At 55.6% G+C, this 19,284-nt stretch overlaps 2 protein-coding genes across 3 annotated transcripts in view; one reads left to right on the top strand and one right to left on the bottom strand.

Annotated features, from left to right (window-relative positions):
- Window positions 1-308: 308 nt before the first annotated feature.
- On the top strand, window positions 309-5,352 carry P2RX2 (purinergic receptor P2X 2). Its single transcript, XM_032471947.1, is given in 13 exon segments — window positions 309-581; window positions 583-626; window positions 986-1,121; window positions 1,217-1,288; window positions 1,415-1,490; window positions 1,585-1,681; window positions 1,866-1,946; window positions 2,074-2,212; window positions 2,602-2,732; window positions 2,954-3,044; window positions 3,172-3,237; window positions 3,311-3,388; window positions 3,581-5,352. Coding segments are annotated over 13 exon segments (1,248 nt in total). The 5' UTR covers window positions 309-449; the 3' UTR covers window positions 3,686-5,352.
- A 91-nt stretch (window positions 5,353-5,443) lies between these two features.
- The window catches only part of POLE (DNA polymerase epsilon, catalytic subunit), a 48,393-nt gene continuing 34,552 nt past the window's right edge, over window positions 5,444-19,284 (bottom strand). Inside the window, exons 40-49 of one of the 2 annotated variants that reach the window (XM_032471936.1) lie at window positions 18,036-18,209; window positions 17,046-17,171; window positions 15,460-15,592; window positions 13,805-14,003; window positions 12,822-12,953; window positions 12,522-12,715; window positions 8,260-8,460; window positions 7,604-7,729; window positions 6,936-7,025; window positions 5,444-6,779 (exon numbers count right to left, since the gene is read on the bottom strand). In XM_032471936.1, the coding sequence (XP_032327827.1) occupies window positions 6,666-6,779; window positions 6,936-7,025; window positions 7,604-7,729; window positions 8,260-8,460; window positions 12,522-12,715; window positions 12,822-12,953; window positions 13,805-14,003; window positions 15,460-15,592; window positions 17,046-17,171; window positions 18,036-18,209 (1,489 nt within the window). In that variant the 3' untranslated portion in view covers window positions 5,444-6,665. The remainder of the gene's footprint in view (window positions 6,780-6,935; window positions 7,026-7,603; window positions 7,730-8,259; window positions 8,461-12,521; window positions 12,716-12,821; window positions 12,954-13,804; window positions 14,004-15,459; window positions 15,593-17,045; window positions 17,172-18,035; window positions 18,210-19,284) is intronic. The other variant, XM_032471937.1, reaches the window with a different exon arrangement.

Here is a 19,284-nt window from a genome sequence, read left to right as displayed (position 1 = left end):
CACAACTTCACGTCTATTGTATCTCAATAAAAATGGGAACGACGTACACATACTTTTTTAAAAAGGGATTGCTCCTCGGGGTTAATGCGCGGTGCAGATCAGACGCCGGTGGAGACGCTGAGGAGGTGGGCGGTCCTTCGCCCGGTTTTCCTCCCGCCGCTTAAGTGCCCTCCCCGGGCCTGATCCGTCTTCACATCCTCCCCGACGGGCTGGGGGACGGGCCGGGGGCGAGGGCTGCCGCGACCCTGGATCGGCCCCCGCCCGGCCCTGCCTGGCGACACCCGCCAGGTGCGCTGGGTGTCTCCACCCGGCACCCCCCAACACCCCCGGCCCCTCGGGAAGGGCGGGACAGACGAGGCCACGCTCAGGAGGAGGGCGCGCCGGAGCCCCGCCCCAGCCCGCCAGGCCCGCACCGCGCGCCTCCCAGCCCTCGAGAGCCCTCCGGGTCCATGGCGGCTGCCGAGCCCAAGCCCCCCGCGGGGGTGGCCGCGGCCCGGCGCCTGGCCCGGGGCTGCTGGTCCGCGTTCTGGGACTACGAGACGCCCAAGGTGATCGTGGTGAAGAACCGGCGCCTGGGCGTCAGTGTACCGCTCGGTGCAGCTGCTCATTCTGCTCTACTTCGTGTGGTGGGTGCGCGCCAGCCCGGCGCCGGGAGGGGGAGCCCGGGGGAAGGGGACTCAGGGGAATGGGGTGCCCCGCGGGGTCCCCAGGGGCGGGAGTGCCCGGGGAGGGGCCGCCGGGGAGTCCTAAATGGCAGGGGCCACACTGGGCTGGGAGCAAGGAGGTCGCCCGGCGAGAACGGGCACAGGGGCTGGAGAACGCTGGGGGCGACCGGGCTGGCCCCTCCCGGCCCGCAAAGCCTACCCGGCCTCCGAGGAGCGGTGATGGAGCCTCGATCCCGCGGGCGCCGAGCCGACTTGGTAAGGGAGGGATCCCGAGTCTAACCCGGTGTCCGCTCCAGAGCTGGCTCTGTCCGTCTGCACAGGTACGTGTTCATCGTGCAGAAGAGCTACCAGGACAGCGAGACGGGCCCCGAGAGCTCCGTCATCACCAAGGTCAAAGGCATCACCTTGTCCGAGCACAAAGTGTGGGACGTGGAGGAGTACGTGAAACCCCCCGAGGTGCGCCCCGCCCCCCACCCCCGCACCCTGAGAGTGGGACCTAACGGTTGCCCAGCCGCCCCCGCCGGCCGACCCGCCTTTCTTTCTGAGCTCAGGGGGGCAGCGTGTTCAGCATCATCACCAGGATAGAGGTCACCCCTTTCCAGAGCCTCGGAACCTGCGCCGAGGTGAGGCCGAGTCGAGGGCAGAGCTGGGAGGGGAGGGAGGAGCCCTGCCTGGTCAGCTGCACTGACCGAGCAGCGCCTGGGGGCAAGGGGTGTCGGGGCCCCTGACCAAGCAGTCCCCCTCCCTAGAGTATGAGGGTCAACAGCGCCACCTGCGACTCGGACGAGGACTGTGTGGCTGGGCAGCTGGACATGCTGGGAAACGGTCAGTGTGCGCCAGCCAGGGGCAGGGGCAGGGGCAGGTGCAGGGGCAGGGCCGGGGCGCGCCCCGCGCCACCTGAGCGCGCGTCTGCCCGCAGGCTTGCGAACCGGGCGCTGCGTACCTTACTACCACGGGTCCTCCAAGACCTGCGAGGTGACCGGCTGGTGCCCGGTGGAAGACGGGGCCTCAGTCAGGTGTGCGCGGATGGTGACCCCACCCACCTAGGACCAACCAAGAGCCACTCCGCTTTGCTCCTTTCTTCTCGCTGACCAGAGCCGGGGTTGCTGGGGGAGGGGGAGGGGAGGACAGCGCAGCCAGGGGGGGCTGGGGAAGGTGGGGGGAGGGGAGACTAAACACACCCAGTCTGTGCCTCCTCAGCCAGTTTCTCGGTAAGATGGCCCCCAATTTCACCATCCTCGTCAAGAACAGCATCCACTACCCCAAATTCCAGTTCTCCAAGTAAGAGCCATTGGGCCACGGCAACAAGGGACGGGCTGGGGTGGGAGCTGCCTCCTTGGAATGTGCTGTCTGGGGGTGCAAGGCTTCTGCCCTCTCTCCACCTGATGCCGCTGGGCCTTGTCCTCAGGGGCAATATCGAGCACCGGAAGGATGGCTACCTGAAACACTGCACATTTCATGAGGTCTCTGACCTCTACTGCCCCATTTTCAAGCTGGGCTACATCGTGGAGCAGGCAGGGGAGAACTTCACGGAGCTGGCACACACGGTGAGGGCGCAGCCAGGGAAAGTGGGCAGGGCAGCTGTCCTGGGTGCTGGCTCCCACCTGCACACAGAGGGTCTCATTACAGCTGAGTTCCTCTACAGTCTTGGCCAGCCCTGGCCCTGCTCGGGCAGAGGAAAGAGAAACACGATCGCCTGACCCATCCGGGTGTGTGGCTCCTGCTAAATTATTGACTCCTGGTCACACAGTTGGCCACGGGCATCCTCATGCTTCAGAAGCAGGGCACTCAACAAGCCCCCTTCTCCAGCTCTCTGCCCCGAGCTGCCCTGGATGCCCCCAGCATGCCCCTCGCACAGCCTCAGCAGGACCCCAGGGCTCTTGAAGTCCTCTCTGTGAACTCAGTCTGACCAGTCTCTGTGCTCATTTCTGGGCAGGGTGGTGTCATTGGGGTCATTATCAACTGGGACTGTGACCTGGACCTGTCGGCATCAAAGTGCAACCCCAAATACTCCTTTCGGAGGCTTGACCCCAAGCACGTCCCAGCTTCATCTGGCTACAACTTCAGGTACCTTGGCCTTGGGACACTTGGGTTCTTGTCTGCCCTGGCTGTGGAGGTCCAGGAGCAAGTAGGGCAGGTGCCCAAAAGCCTGGGGGCGCAGTGGTCAGCAGTCTTGGAGCTGCCCCCTGGGTAATGGGCATACCCACCACCATGCTCCTCAGGGTCAGAGCCAGGGCTCTCGCACCCAGTCATTCTGTCCCAGACTCTGACACACTTCCGGGTCCTAGGTTCGCCAAGTATTACAAGATAAATGGCAGCACCACCCGCACACTCATCAAAGCCTACGGGATCCGCATTGACATCATTGTGCACGGACAGGTGACTTGCCCACCCTGCCTACCCGGGATTCAGGCTGGCCCAGCCTCTGTCTCCCGCACCACTCCACCCCGCCCCTCCCTTGAGTCCCACCCACTCCCCACCAGCTGAGGCAGCCTCTCCCCGCCAGGCAGGGAAGTTCAGCCTGATCCCCACCATCATTAACCTGGCCACTGCGCTGACCTCCATCGGGGTGGTAAGAATGCACGCTAGGGTTGGGGACGTCGGGGGTTTGCCAGGCCCTTATGCATTGGTCTTGCTGGCCTCAGGGCTCCTTCCTGTGCGACTGGATCTTGCTAACATTCATGAACAAAAACAAGGTCTACAGCCATAAGAAATTCGACAAGGTGTGTACCCCAAGACACTCCTCAGGTAGCTGGCCTGTAACCCTGGCCCTTGTTTTGGGCCAGGCCCCTCCCCCACCCTATCCCTGCTCCACAGACCCCGGGGAGGCAGGCCATCTTCAGGGTGAAGGGCAGAGCCAGGAAGGAGCTGTCCCACCCCCACGACCTCGCCCCACCTCCGCCCCATCTGAGCAGATGGTGGATGCTCCCAGCCGGGGTGCAGGACCAGGGCTCTGTGCCTCCCAGCCTTCCCAACAGGACTACACACTCACAGATGCCCGAGGTTTGGCCCAGCTCTGAGCCCACTCCCACCTTCCGCCATGCTGCACCAGAGACCTGGGCCTGTCCGGGCCCCTGAAGTGTGTGGCCCTGAGACAGCTCCCAGCTACCCTGGCAGCACGGCTGGGACCTTGGACCTGGGCACTGCCCACACCCTCAACACTGCATCTCAGCAAAACCAGCAGCCAAAGGACCCCCAAGCAAATGGGATGACATGAGGGGATGGCCCTCCATCCCGTCCCGCAACTGCCCAGGGGCCTGTAGGGGCGAGTGCCCACTTGCACCTCTACCTCCTCCCCACCCACCCACCACTACCCTGGCCCTTTGCTCGCCTTGTAGCCAAGAAGTCACATGTCCAGTGTCTAATAAACCCGTGACCAGTACCTTCTGGCCTCCTTTTTGGGGAAACGCATATTGAGGCTCTGAAGACAAATATGCACACGAGGGCTCTTGGTGTCCTTGGTTTTCAGCTTCCCTCTAGCCAGCCTGGGTGCAGGGTGTGCGGACATGTCTGCTGCCCCGTCCAGCCAGGTTACAGTCACGTCCGACCTGGGGGCCAGTGGAGGTGGAGGACACACAGGCTGAGAGTACGTGAGGATCCCGGGACCCGCCCAGCAGCTGCCCTTTAATGAGCACATTTACCGGATAACTGCAGGGGTCACCCCAGGCTCCAAACCTCAAAAAAGGGGCAGAGGATGGCACCTCTCGAGGAAGAAGAAAGCCAGAGGGGAGGCTGTGAGAGCTGCCTCCAAGGAAAAGGAAAGCTTAGGTCACATTGGGCTCTTAAACCAAAACGCCTGTCAAGGCCCTGAGGCTCTACTTAAAACGGGGATTGACGTGGGGGAAGGACGTTGGTGCCGGGGAGCAGGGGTGGACAGGGCAGGAGGTGGAGCGTGGAGAGCTGGCACTGGGTTAGCCAGGCTGCATCCTTGGATGCTACAGTTGTCATCCCACCCAGCAGCTCTACCTGGCCAGGCCCTGCTCTGAGGGACACCACAACCCGGTGGAGGGCGGCTTCTCCAGCAAGTGATGGGTGTGCAGGTCTGAGGCACAGTGCCTCCTGCAGACCATCTCACCTGTGATCACAGCACTCCTGAGGTCATGGCTGGCCCTCCCATCTGCCAACTGGGTCGGCCCCACTCTGGAGCCAGCGAACACTTGAGAAGCCCCTATCCAGCCACCCCTGCAGACCCTCCTAAGCTTGCAGTTGGCCCCACAGGTCACCCAAGTGCCCGTGACACCCTGAGTGTTTGGCTCACAGACATGCAGCTCTAGTTTTAGAGAAACTGGCTTTTCCAGTTGGGGCTGGGCTCCAGCTCAAGAACCAGGGCCGGAGGCTCAGGTTTCCCATCCCAAATGTGAGTGACCTGGGACCCTCCACCGCCCCAGATGCTCCCGGTCCCTAAGCTGGCATCCGAGGGAGCTGCCAGCAGCTGTGGAGGCAGCCAGCACCCAGTGCCCCTAGCCCTGCTGCAGGGAGCACAGTAGGGGTGAGGCACGCAGCCCCACCTCAGGCTCCTCTGTGCCCCCTGGGACTTCTCCGTCTCCGCTTCCAGGAAGCCTGGTTTGCCCTCTTCCTCCCATCCGGCCCTAATTTGATTTGTTCTCCATCTGGGGCTGACCGGCTCCATCACCAAGCAGAGTCAGGTTTCTTGCAGTCATTGGGCCTGGACACACCTGGTGGGCAGTACCCAGGGGCCGACAAGCCCAGACGGACACATGTCAGTCAGTTTTCTTCCAGAGACCAAGGCACAGTGCACAAACACAGGAGACGTAAAATTCACATGGAAATTCCAAGTGTTAAATTAGACAACAAGGATGAATTTAAACCAGGCTCCGGATCCAGGAGTGGGGCCCCACCACCCACCCATTAAGGGGTTTCTGAGTTTATGATTCACATTTAATGTGTTTGCTGCCTCGTCAAGTTGGCTGTTTTTCTTTTTCTGCTTTTGTAGTTACAAGTGAGGGGCAGAGTTGGTCTTGTGCTCTGGGGCTCTTGGCAGAATGGAGGGAGACTCACGCTCAGCAAAGGCTGCACCCGGTCGCTGGAAGGCCGACTCCCAGCCCCACCTGGGACGGAAAACCTGCAAGGCCCACACCAGCAACAGGGCCCTGAGCAAGCCGATGGTAAGTGTCCAAGTTTAAAGACACGGCCCAGGGCCCTCTCTGCCTCGGGCACTCAGAGACTGGGCAGGCCCTTGGGGTCAGAGGTCCTGGGCTGCTCCCTGAGGCTGAGAAGCAGGAACAGCGCCTCCACCGACACAACAGCTCTTGTCCTTTGCTGCGTCCTCTCCCGCCCCGCCCACCCTCAGGGCTGCAGGGAAGAACTTGGTCTCGCATGTTAAGAAGTATCTTTCTAAAATCCAGGTGCTGACATATGATATCAAAATCTGAGGTAATGGTGTGCCTCATTCCTCCCCTGGGTCCCCAGGTCCCCTGCTGCGGTGGCCCCTTACAGCACATGCAGGTTCAGGAGGAGGGGGTGCCACACCCACTGCAGCCAAGCCCCCAGCCGTCTCGCTGCTGCACGCAAGGTGACTACACCCCAATACAGCCCCTCTGCAAACCCTGCTCTGACCAGGAAGTGTCCACAGACAGAGAAGCCCAGAACTCAGAGATGCTCAGGTTGAGGTCAAGGTTCCCCGGACCCGGAGGACAGCATCCCTCCGCGGTAGCCCGTGACTAAAGAGCCGGGGCTGCAGACCCTACCAGAGCTCAGAGAAAGACCTCTGGGCGCAGCCCGGGCAGGCAGCAGAGGAGAGGGTGGGAAGGCTGTGGGGAGGGCTGTTCACACAGGGGAAACGACCCCTCCTGGGCCTAGAGAGGGCTGCCCTGACCGAGGCCGGGGGCATGGGGAACCTGGAGCCACTTCCTGCTCTGGCTGGATCATGTTCCTCTGAGCTGTGTGATCTGCTCCCCAAAAACTCTGAGGATCGTTCTCCTGGGTGCTCATCTTGGATGCGGGAAGTTGGAGCAGAGAATGGGGACACCACCCCGCTGGCTAGTGGCCCAGCTCGGGGTTCTGCTGCAGCAGCCACTCCAGGGTCTCCATGAGGTACGACATGCCGTAGTGCTGGGCAATGTTCCGGAAGATCCCGATCTGCTCCATGAAGACCTACAGGAACGACACAGTGCAACCTCGTCCCGGAGGAGGCACAGGGGTGCAAGGCCGAGGCCTGGGTGCGTAAGGGGAAGGGCAGGTGTGGGCAAAGCACAGAGAGGGCCAATGGCCAAGTTGGGCAGCAGGGTCGGCTGTCCGTGGGAGCCCCACCTTGGTGTGGATGGTGAGGGAGAAGCCCCCAGCGCAGCTACAGTACACGGCCATGTTGGTCTCCTTCACACCCCGGCATTTCAGGCAGATCTGCAGTGGGAAGCATCCCTGGTCAGCGCTGGCCAGTCGCCTGGTGCCTGGCAAGTTCCCCCTACCCCCATGGCCTTCACGTCAACTATGAATAAAACCTGAGACTCGATAATGGGCTTTAACCAAACTCCCTCTCTGTGGACACCCCACCCCTGACTCCGAGTCTGGGGCTCCCCTGTCCATCACACCAGGCTACCGGCTGTTCTCTGCATGGATCCCAGCACCTCCCTCGGGTCTTGGCTGAGATGTTCCCTCTTGGTGAGACCACTCCTTCATCTACACTGAAAGCCCCCTCCTTTGCACACACATGTCCCCGTCTGTCCTCTGTGCTCTCACCACCACGTACACACTTTATCTGTGCTGTTTACTGTCACTCTCCCTCCACTAGAATAAAAGGTCCATGAAGCCAGTACCTGGCCACTGTAGGTACCCAAAAGGCGCTGTAAGAATGAGTCAACTAGGCTTGTCTACAAGGCCTGACCTAAGAGGCAAACTGCTTATAGAGAAGCCCTCTGCTGACTGGAGGGTAGGGGGGCCAGGCTACAGAACAGCACCCAGCGCCAGGCCCCATTGCTCACCAGGTCCTGCAGGGTGAAGGCCATCAGTTTCTTATGCAGGGCTTCCACCAGGGCCATCTCGATGACTGAAGAGTCGTAGGGGACCTGACAGTTGGAGCAGAGCCACTGAGGCAGCACGGCCCCATCCTAGGCAGAGAAGGAAAGGGCCCGGCCCTGTCACCCTTCCACGCAGCCTTCCTCAGCAGCTTCTCCACACCAGCCCGATGGGACCCCAGAGTCGAGAAGGGATGGGGAGCTCTGGGTGAGAAACGCGGCCCGCCTGCCCACAGCCCCAGGGCACACTATCACCACTGTCATCAATTTGTGTCCTGTTTACCAGCACAAGGGTCTGGCACGTGGCAGCTGAGTGGCGTGAAAAAGGGTTCTTCTTTCATTTTTTTTTTTTGTGGGGGAGGTAATTAGGTTTTAGAAGAGGTACTGGGGATTGAACCCAGAACCCTGTGTATGCTGAGCATGCGCTCTATCACTGAGCTATACTCTCCCCTAAAAGGGTGCTTGTTTCTAATTCACATGAAAGCTAGCAGGGGGCCCAGCAGGTGTAACCCAAAAACGGTGGAGACTGGGGTCACATGAGAGGGGATATAGCAGGACCCTCCAATTGTCTGACGCCTGAATATTCTGACCCTACCAGGGACGGGCTGGTGGCGCTGGCCCACCTGAGAGAAGGAGGGGTCTTTGCACAGGTCCAGGTCCCGGCAGAAGTTGCAGCTGCGGCAGATGACCTCAGGGAGCACGTACGAGCGGCAGGGGTCTTGGAACTGGGCCTCCTCTGAGAACTCGCCCACGTCTACCAGGCGAAGCAGGTCTCGGTTCAGCTTGTTCACCTGGTTTGTGATGTTCGTGTCCAGAGACAGGACCTGCGGAGAACAGAGCCCACGTCAGGGGCGCTCCCAGGACGCCCTGCTCCTCTCTGCACCAGAAAACCCTACGGCCAACTCTTTAAGCTGTTTCTCAGCATCATCTCAACTCTTCCTTTTCACGTTAGAAGCATCAGAGGGCACATCAGCAGGTCCCCAACTCAAGGCCGTAAGAGTGGAGGCCCGGCCCTGCCACACGCCTGCTGGCCTCTTTCAGCTCCAGGGGACTCTGGAGCACCAAGGTGGCCACTCGCCGTCCTTACTGGCTCCTTCCTCCTCTGTGACAGGCAGTCCGAAGTCTACCAGAGCTTTCTATCCTATTTGCAAAGTGGCAGAGTTCAGCCTTCTACAGTGGAGGGATTCCTGGGTCAGCCCAGAAAAGTCTCTTCTCACACACGTGGTGCTGTGGTGCTGGCAGTGGAAGTCAGACTCCCACAGTGGTGCCTGCAGAGCCACAGGCGAGTCACTAACCTCTTGTCTGTAAACAAGAGGACAGGACAGGACAGGTCTGACTGACTCACAGGCCTCCCCCACCCCTCACACCCTGCTGTCCTAGCCCAGTGCCAAGAGCACAGAACCAGACACTGCTCAGAAGGCTTCTCTGGGGTAAGTGCTTGTGATCAAACTTGAAGCAAAGCAGAGGAGTTCACAAGAACGTTTACTTACTTATTTATTTAAACACCTTTATCGTGGTCTGGTTCCTGTCAACTACACGTATTTCAAACGTACAATTTGATGATTTTTGATAGATGTGTAAACTAATGTGAAACCACCACCACAATCAAGGCAGCTAACATTTCCATCACCCCCCAAGAGGTGCCTTTTCAAATTCCCAGTTTATCCCTTCCCACCCCTATACCCCCGGGTGACCATAAGTTTGTTCTCTATGTTGGTGAGTCTGCTTCTGTTTTGTAAGTAAGTTCATTTGTGTCCTGTTTTTTTTTTTAGATTCCACATATAAACGGTATCAAATGGCATTTTCTTTCTCTTTCTGTCACAAATACATTTATAGTAAGGACTGACAGCCTATTGGGCAATATACCCCTGTTTGTTTAAAAATATATACATTACACAGGCCCTTTACATAGGAAGAACACTGGATTGAATTAGAAGAGACAGATAAAAATGGAAGTGAACTTACCAAACATTAAGGAAGAAGTAATACTGATTCTACACAGTATCTTCCAGAAAACACAGGGGGGATAACACTCCTAACTTATCCTGTGAGGCAGCACCACCCTGATAGCAGCACCGAAGTCAGTACAAGAAAACTACAGAAGAACAACTGTCATGTGTACAGACTCAAATATCCCCAACAAAATACCAGCAAACGGAACCCACTGATCTATAAAGAGGATAATACATGAAGACCAAGTTGGGGAGGAGGGTATACCTCAGCGGTAGAGCGCATGCTTAGCATGCACAAGGTCCTGGGTTCAATCCCCAGTACCTCTATTTAAAAAAAAAAAAAAAAAGCCCAAGTGGGATTTATCCCCAGGAATGCAGGAAATCAGTGTAATTCACCGTATTAATAGACTAAAGGAGAAAACCCAATAGGATCATCGCAACAGATGCAGAAAAAGCCCCTGACAAAATTCAACATCCACTCATGATTAAAACTCTCAGGAAATGACAATTATCAAGGAACCTCCTCAGCCTGTTGGAGGGTTGTCCCCGCAATAATCTACAGATAATATCGTGCTTACTGCTTTCCCCCGAAGATCAGGAACAAGGCAAGGATGCCCACTCTGACCACTGCTATTGAGTTCTGAAAAACGCACAAACATAAATGGAGAAAGGATAATTTTCTCAACAGTGCTGTAATAACTGGATATGCTTATGCAAAACACAAACCTCAACCTGTAACACACACATTGTACAAAAATTAACTCAGAATGGACCAGACTAAATATAAAGCCTAAAACCTAAAACTGTACAACTTGTCAAAAAAAAAAAAAAAGAGAGAAAACCTTTGTGACCTTGGTTAAAGCAAAGATTTCTCAGATATGACACCAAAACCTCAACCCATAAAAAAGCGATAAATTAGATCAAAGCTAAGGTCTTCTGCTCATTGAAAAAATCTGTTACAGAAATTTTGAAAAGGCAAGTCAAAGTTTGGGAGGAAATATTTGGAAATCACAAGAGCTAATAAAGAACTTGTATCCAGAACATATGAAGAACTCTGAAAACTCAACAGTAAGAAAAATGACCCAATTTTTAACAACGGGCAAAAGATCTGGACTTTTCACTAAAGACATGAATAGCAAACAAGCACGTGAAACAACCCTCATCTTAGTATTAGGGAAATGAAGCTAAAAGCACGACACTGGACTTCTGACGAAAGAGGTGGCTAAGCCAGAAGAATCCAATGTGTCGACCACAGGCCAGTAAACAGAACTGTCATTCAAAAAACCACCAACAAAAAACAAAAGCAAACCGTAATGGTATACACCACTACACACCTATCTGGACAGATAAAATCTTGAAAATCAACAGCATCAAGTTCCTGCAGGAGGCAGAGCAGCTGGACTCTAGTCCTACGCCCTGATGAGAAGGCAAAACGGAGCAGCCACTTTAGAAACCACCCAGCAATTCCCTGCTCGGATTTTACTCAAGAGAAGTGAAGCTTTCTGTTCACACAAAAACCTTTTTGAGAATGTTTATAGCAGCTTTATTAATAATCACCACAAAGTGAAAACAGTGGGGAGGGTATAGCTCAGTGGTAGAGCGCATGCTTAGCATGCATGAAGTCCTGGGTTCAAGCCCCAGTATTTACATTTAAAAAAAAAAAAGTGAAAGCAGCCTGAATGTCCGTGGGCAAGTGAGCAGAGTGTGGTTCTCCCACACGGTGGAACAGCACTCAGCCAGGGAAAAGAACTAAGCACGGAAACAAGCAGCAGCTCCTGGCCCGGGAACCCCAGGTGCGTTTTGCTGTGTGAAGGACGCCAGACCCGCGAGGCTGCATAACCAGCCATTCCACTCATGTGATATTCTGGGAGGGGTCCCAACGCAGGACGGAAGGCGGACGGCTGGTTTCGGGGCTGAGGTGAGAGGAGGGTGGGGCCCCAACGAGAAGCACGGGGGGCTTTCTGGGGGGGGGGGTGGTGGTGACCGTTTCAACCTTGCCGTTGATGCACAGCTCTCTCCGTCTGTGAGAACTCGAACCACCGCACTGCACAGTGACTCTTACCACAGATTTGAAAAAGCGAACAAACCTCGGGACAGACAGACGAGCCAGTGCCAGGGGTTGGGAATTTGGAGGGTGACGGAACGTCCTGTATCCTGACTGTGGTGGTGGGTACATGACTGTGTACCTTCACCAAAACTCATGGAATGCACACTACAAATGGTGAATTTTACTGTATGTAAGTTACACCATAATAAAAATAAAAATTTAAATTTCTGAAGCCTACCAAGGAATTAAAATGGTATGTGAAATCATTTCTTAACCACAGTCAGAAGTCACTTGATCACTGAGAAATGCAGTTTGCTGGGAGGTTAACTTAATGGACAGTAAAGTGCTTTGTAAGGGATGACGCCTGCTGGGTCCTTATCTGGTAATATTATCCCATCGCTGATTGAGCCTGCCCTTCCCAGAAAGGCATTTAGCATCTGAGAAGGCTCTCCTCTTGGGTTCCACAGTGGCCCAGATGTTCGGGGAGCTCCGTCCAGTTCCTAGCCTGTCCCACCGGCCCTACGTGACCCGTAAGCAACTGCTGTTCCACTGCTCCGCTGCTCCGCCTTCCACCAGCACCGCCAGATCGTCCCCCGGGGTCTCTGCCTCCCCTCCACCCAGACTTCATTCTTCCCTCAGATCCCCACACAGCTAGGTCCTCTCAGTCCCAGGGTCAGCCTGGCCCCATCAGAGGGCCTCCTCACCTGCCCCGCCCCTCTTAGCCCACCTGACCCTCAGTGGAGTGCGGGATCCAGGACAGAGGTCTTTCCTGTCTCGTCCACCTCTGAGCCCCAAACGCCTCACACAGCGGCTGCATGCAGTGGGGTGCCGAAAGTGTTGTGGAATAAACAAGTGACTTGCACCCACATCACGTGCACTTCCTCACCTTGCACACGTATTTGATGAACTCCAGAGCAGGGTTATTGAGCCGCAAGTGAGAACCAGGGAGGACAGGAAACATTTCTGAGAGCTCGGTCAAGTTCCGAGAGCCTGTGACTTTCTTCTTAATTTTCTGAGTGATGGTGAAGAAGTTCTGAGTGAGTTCATTCGCCACATAGTCTTGTGAGAAGGTGATCATCCCTGGGAAGAGACGCACACGGTCCTGCTGCCTACTCTGCAGTAATGAGGACACTGAGGGAAGGAGTTGGGGACCCCAGTGGTGGCCTCACACAGCAAGGGTGCTCACCGGGGAGGGCTCCGGCCCCCGCCTGGGCCTCCTGGGAGAGCTGGCTAGCCCCCCTCCTCCGCACCGGGGTACTCCCTGGGGTGCTGCGCCTCAGCTCCTCCTTCATGCTGTGGTACACGGCCACGATGTAGGCTGCAGAGACAGGGCAGGCTCAGCCACAGGCCCCCAGAGTCAGCGACGCCTGGAGCATTCCAGCACCCGCCGACCAGGCTGGGCTGAGATGCCATTATTAGTGGTGATTCTATTTGCTGCATGTAGATGAGCCAAAGTCAGAGAGATGGGAATGAGCAGGGCACTCGCTGATGCCCAAGCTCACACTGAGGGAAAGCGTGCCGCTGAACAAGGTGACGCACGCTAACCTTCACACTGGTGCCATAGAGGGTTTGCGTTGACTCCCAGGGAGCACACCCCTCTCCAGAAACTCCACGAGGCCCACATTGCAAGAGAACTTAAGAAAGTGAAGGACTCAAGGACAAGCAGACAAAATATAAAATAATCATAAACACAACTACCTCCGCCGCGAGCTACGTGGGCACGTCTATGCTGCGTACCCGCTGCCAGTTCATTTATGACGCTCTCCATTACTCGTTCTGTTCTGATGCCTCGCTCTGAGATGCACTTCATCTGCGTATCAACCTAGGTGCCTTGGGTTGTAAATACTAAGTCTTTAAACCCAGATCAAATACAGGAGTTTCTTATACCAAAAGTTGTGAAAAAAAGACCAGCCAGAGGGGCAGCTGATTCAGGAAGGGCCTAAACTTTTCTCTCGGGGTTTGTGTTAGTCACGGCACGTGCACACGCACAAACCCCGGGGGCAGGACCTTCGGTGACGCCTGGGCAGCCTTCCTCACTGGTTCTGTGGGAGGCCGAGGGGCCTCCTCTCCATCACCCCGGGGCCCCGACGCTGGGTGTGCTTCCTCCTGCCGGGGCCACAGCGCCCCCACCGCAGGACTCAGACGTGATGGCAAGCGTGGACGACTCACCGGAAACAATCATGAGGAAGTAGCTCTGGCAGGAGGCTGCCTGTGGCAGAAACTGCAAGATGTTCCAGTTGTTTTCCAGCAAGTCCTCCACATCCAGCTCCTGTGTGCCTTCCTCCTCCTCCTCCTGCTCCTGCTCCTCCTCCTCCTCCTCTTCAGGCTCCCCCTCCTCCTCGGCTCTGCCCTCTTTGGGGGAGTCCCGCTGTGACAGAGACCACCCCAGTCAGGCTTCCCCACAGTGGCATTCACAGCGGGAAGCACGCTGGGTGGATCCGGGGTCTGGCCAGTGTGATGTTCCTCATCCCATGTCCCCATGCCCGGGTGAGGCCCCGCAGGACGACGACTCTAAGGAGCAAGCCATTCAGAGCGTGCTGGTGCAGAAGCCAGCTGTTGCTCTCATTGCTGTTTCAGAGGATTCACTTGAAAATTACTCAATTCCCACCTCCCCGGAAGGGAAGAATCAAGGGGGCTTCCTGGGTGAGCAGTTCTCCTGAGTTCCAGGCCCCCTCCTGGGATGGAGACGGTTCTACTAAGGATCTGGCTCTCTGGCAGACCGCCCCTGCCGCCTGACCACGGCCCTCCCCACAGCCCTTTCACTGCAGCATCTCACCTCTAATGGCCGCCATCCTTAACAGCAGCAGCCACCACCGCCTTCCCTTGATTCATCTATACGGCCTGCACTTCCTCTCCTGCAGCGTGGTCTCTGGGGACCTCCCTACCCCACCACCAAGGGCAGCCTGTCTGCATGGCTCTCAGCAGCACAGCTCCTTGCTTCTGGGAACGCTCTCTGGTTCTGGAGGCTCCACCACCCACTGGTGGCTTCCTCCGTGGAGACCTGCCCTAGGAGTGCTCAGTCCTCCCAACCTGCACTCACCCCCAGGTGATCTCACCAGCCCCAGCTGCCAGGCTCACGGATGACACCAAGTCCCTACCCCCAACCCTGCCCCAGACACCCGTCACCACCTGGCCTTCCGCACGTTAAGCAAATTTCAGGCATGGCAAACACCACATGCCCCTGCCAAGCATGCCTCCCCTCTCCCCACAGCCATTTGGGTTCACACACCCAGGCACACCCCTCCCAACCTATATGCCCGGGGATCACCCCAAATTCCCCCTGCTGGCCTGTCCACTCCACCTTCAGTACCCACTTGATCCCTCTCCCTGACTGCACCCTGCCCCGCCCACACCTTCCTTGGTGCTCCCAGTCACACCTGGTGGTGGTGTCCACACGGGGCCCAAGTGAATTCAGGCCTTGACACTTCCCCACTCAGAATCTCCCCATTACTAAAAGCCAAGTCTCTGTTAAGGCCCTCAGGCCTAGGTGGCCTGCTCTGTGCCCACACCTGTGCCCCCGGCAGCCCTGCACTGGGGGCCTGCCCCCACTCCGAGGACACCCTGGCCTCCCTGTCTGGACCAGCCCCCACCCCCCGCTCTGTTCCAACTGTGCTGACACTGTGCTCTGCACCCACTGGTTTGCTTGTTCGTGACGTCTGCCCTCAGACTCTGTGAGAGCACGGACTCCCTCCTGTTTACTGCTGCACCACGGGGCCCAGACCTGTGCCTGGCACTTGGCCTGTAACCACCATGTGTGTGCTGAAGGGAGAAGCGTGGACACCTAAAGTGGCCTCACTCAGTTCTCCAAGCCTGTTGCCTCTTACCTGTCCACAGTGAATACTAGATGGAACATTCCCTTTGATTCCACCATAGTTAGAGGGATCCATCCAGAGAAGAAATTCCCAGCATCGAGAGAAAGAAATTGTCAAAGAATGGAAGATCTCTTTAGAATGGATGCTAAAAAGAAACAAAACAGAAACTGCTCAAATGAAATCAATAGTTTCCCCCCCTTTCTCCACTTTCCTTGTTTTATTATCTGTTTACCTTCCACTTATTTAAAAATGAATTTAGAGTGGATGCAGATTTTTATCATCCTTCAAACTTTCTAGGGAAGATGAGAAACATAGCACCAAGGAGGAGTAACTGGGACCAGTGCTGAGGGGATGAGAGGCGAGGGCTGTGTGGAAGGAGCCCCGAGGTGCACTGAGGCTCCCCCTCAAGCCCTCAGCCAAGCATGGGTCTCGCATGTGTGAGAAAACTACACAAGGCCAACTGGGTGCCGGCTCCCACCCCATCAGAGCGTCTTATAACTTACGAGGCATCTGGGGCTGTGTTCACCAAAGTCTGCTTCAACAGCGGAATAGTGAGCTCTAGACTAAACACTGCTCTGGCTTTCCCTATAAATCTCAAAAAATGCCCAAAGGGATCAAGCTGTCCCCACGTAACGCAACATAAAGCAAGAATATTTACAAGGACGTCAAAGTATCCAACAGACATGGCAAGATTCACAGCGCCTGGCCCCATCTACTATCACCAGGTGTGCAAAGAAGTGGAGAAATACAATACATAGTAAGAAGAAAAATCTATCAATTTGAAAACAAATCAGGGATGACACAGATGTCATAATGAGCAGAGTAAGACACTAAAACAGTCATTGTAGGGGGAGGTAAAGCTCAGCAGTAAAGCCCATGTTTAGCATGCACGAGGTCCTGGGTTCAATCCCCAGTGCCTCCTCTAAAAAATAAATATATACATACATACATATGTAAATAAGCAAACAAACAAACCAAATTATCCCCCCAAACAAAACAAAAATAAAAGTTATTATACTTGTAGTCCATGTGTTAAAAAAAAAAAAGAGGAAAAATTTAACGTGTTTACAAGTAGACTCTAGAAATGTATAAATAAGAAGACCCAAACCAAGCTTCTAGAGGTGAAAATTCTGTGTAAAATGAAAACTGTACTGGATGGGATTAACAGCAGATTGAACACTGCAGAAGGTCAGTAACTAAAGACATAGCAACAGAAATTATCCAAAAAAAAAAAACCAAAAAACACAAAGAGGAAAAATCTTTTAAAAAAGGTCCATCTACAATACTATACCCAGCAAAAAAATCTTTCAGAAATGAAGGTGGACCAGGGAGGGAGGGCACAGCTCAGGGGCAGAGTGTGTGCCTGACATGCACAAGGTCCTGGGTGCTTCCACTGAAGACGAATAAATAGAAACCGGATTACCTCCCCTGCACCCAAAAAAAAAAAAAAAAAAAAAAAAGGTGAAACAAAGGATTTTTCAGATATTCAAAAGCAGAAAGAATTTGTTACCGACAGACCCACGCTGCTCACAGGTTAAGGAAGCCTGTCAGCAGAAGGCAAGAACACAGGAGAATGAAGAGCCCCAGGATGCCGGCACCTGTTGGTGATATACTCCACGTAGGCAAGGGCGTCTTCCACCCACCGCTTCTTGGTGCAGAGGATGATGCGGTTGAAGTTGGCATAGACCACCGACGACCCCAGGCGCTTGAACTCAGCAATGAGCCTGTGGACCAAGCTCAGAATCAACGTCAAAGACACCACAGACAACACTGGAAGACACCATGAGGAAAAAAGCTGACCGTCCTGGAGCAGAATGTATACTTGGAACCAGAAGCAACAAAAAGCAAAGAGCTCCGTGTGGCAAAACCCCACCACAAACAAAAACAAAGACGATCAGAGACAGAAAAAACACACCTCACATCGTAGAAAAATGGCTAATTACTTTCTTCAAGGAACTCATACGAATCAATGAAGAAAAACAACTAATCTACAGAAAAATGGGCAAGGATATGAAAAGAAAATTTCATTCATAATAAGGATGACAAATTAAGAGTATATCAAAATCACATTCTGTCCCATCAGGTTGGCAATGATACCCGCCATGCTGGTGGCACTCGGGGTGGAGATGCACTCCCCGTCATCGCTGGCAGTCCAACCAGCTGCACAACCTTTACGGGAGCTCTTCAACAGTGTCGACCAAATTAGCATTTATCCACCTGCAGTCACCTGGTGTCACACCCGCATCAGTGTTACTTCCTGGACTTCATCCTACAGATGTATCTGCATGACCTCACGCACAAGCCACACCCTGGCTGGCTATGTGTAGCAGCACAAGCTGTGGAAGCAGCTTCACCTCCCATCAGTGGGCGCACCCGCCCACATGCAGCTCTCCAGCGCCTGCTGCTAACGAGCGAGGTGCTGAGCAGCAAGTGCGGTGCAGGGTGACTTGTGCAGAAAAGCGGCAGGACCGCATCGCACGGCGCGTCCGGAAGCTGCAACGGCAGCAGAGCCCTCCCTGGGCCCGCCTGACTGCTCTGGACCAGTCACCTCTTGGGTTTTGGGGGCTGAGGCTGGAGGAGGCACTCACTGCAGGAAGAGCTTCTTCATCATGCTGTGCAGCGTGCGGTGCAGCGCAGGGTCGTGGAGCAGCGAGGACGGGGACCGGAGCCAGCGGTAGAAGTGCATCACCTGGTTGTCGGCGTAGACGTTGCGGTACTGCGTGATCTCCTTTACCCAGCCCACCACCATGCTCTTCAGGATCCTGGAAGACGGGTTCACAGGGCCCCCCGCTGCTGACACCGGCCTTTCTCTGATCTGCCATGTCTCTGCCACCTCCCTCCTCACCGTCCAAATTCCACTCCTTGGCCTCTGAAACTCATCCGCACCCCCAACACCACTGCCCTCAACCCAGCCTTCTGAGTCTCCCCATAGCTGGTGTCAGGATGAAGCTGAGAAAATGGGGGTGCCCTTCGAGAAGCAGCAGGTTTGTGACAGGTGCCTCACCCTGCTGCGAGGAGCGGCCCCCTCCCTGGTGCCAGTCATAGGCCCTAACTGTGACTGCCCGCGTTAATTGCCCACGTGACTGCAAGCGCATCACAAGGCCCTCTGCCACTCGGCCACCCGCCGTCTGACTCCATCACCTTCGAGGGCTCAGCTGTCCGCCTCTCTGCCCAGACAGCCCTCGACCCTGAGCACGTCATGCACATTTTGGCCTGAGCCTTTCTCTCCACCAGTCCCCCAGCCTGTGAGAAGGCAGCAGGAGTGGTGGAAGAAGAAAGCTCTGGAATCACAAGACTTGCTCTTGAATGTCAACACTTCCCCACAACTGCAGCAGGGCCACAAGCACGGACAAGTCACATCACCTGTGGGGCTGGGAAGGGCATGTGCCCCTGGCCAGTCAGCACTGCAGTTCTCTCCTGACACCCAAACCCTGGAGCTCACACTGCTTCCTGTGTGGCTTAACCCACATCCACATCCTGCTGTGTGTCCCACAGGAGACACCCGATGAACACCCACACCCCAGGTTAGTTGGTGACTTCCCACAGGCATGCCTCTGGCCACAGGAAGGGGCCAAGATGCAGCACCTGGAATTGTCACCCACACCTGGAGGGTGGCCAAGACCCATGAGCAGAGCAAGGAGCCGGACCCGTGTGGTTTCTGACCAGGCAGAGGGAAGCCCCAGTGACAGTCTTAGCTCTTCGCTTCCAAAACAAGGACAGAAAGTAAAAGAACTCCTACTGCTCCTTCCAGAGCCCCAGCTGCTGTCCTGCCCTTGGAGAGGAGACCACACAAGAGGACAGGGTCGGGTGCTGTTCCCAGGGACACAGGCCCGCGCA

This window comes from Camelus ferus, chromosome 32, assembly GCF_009834535.1.
Source record: "Camelus ferus isolate YT-003-E chromosome 32, BCGSAC_Cfer_1.0, whole genome shotgun sequence".
In the NCBI taxonomy this organism is placed as follows: domain Eukaryota; kingdom Metazoa; phylum Chordata; class Mammalia; order Artiodactyla; family Camelidae; genus Camelus; species Camelus ferus.
Note: the sequence above shows the minus strand (reverse complement) of the source record. Positions and strands in the feature narration are given on the sequence as shown.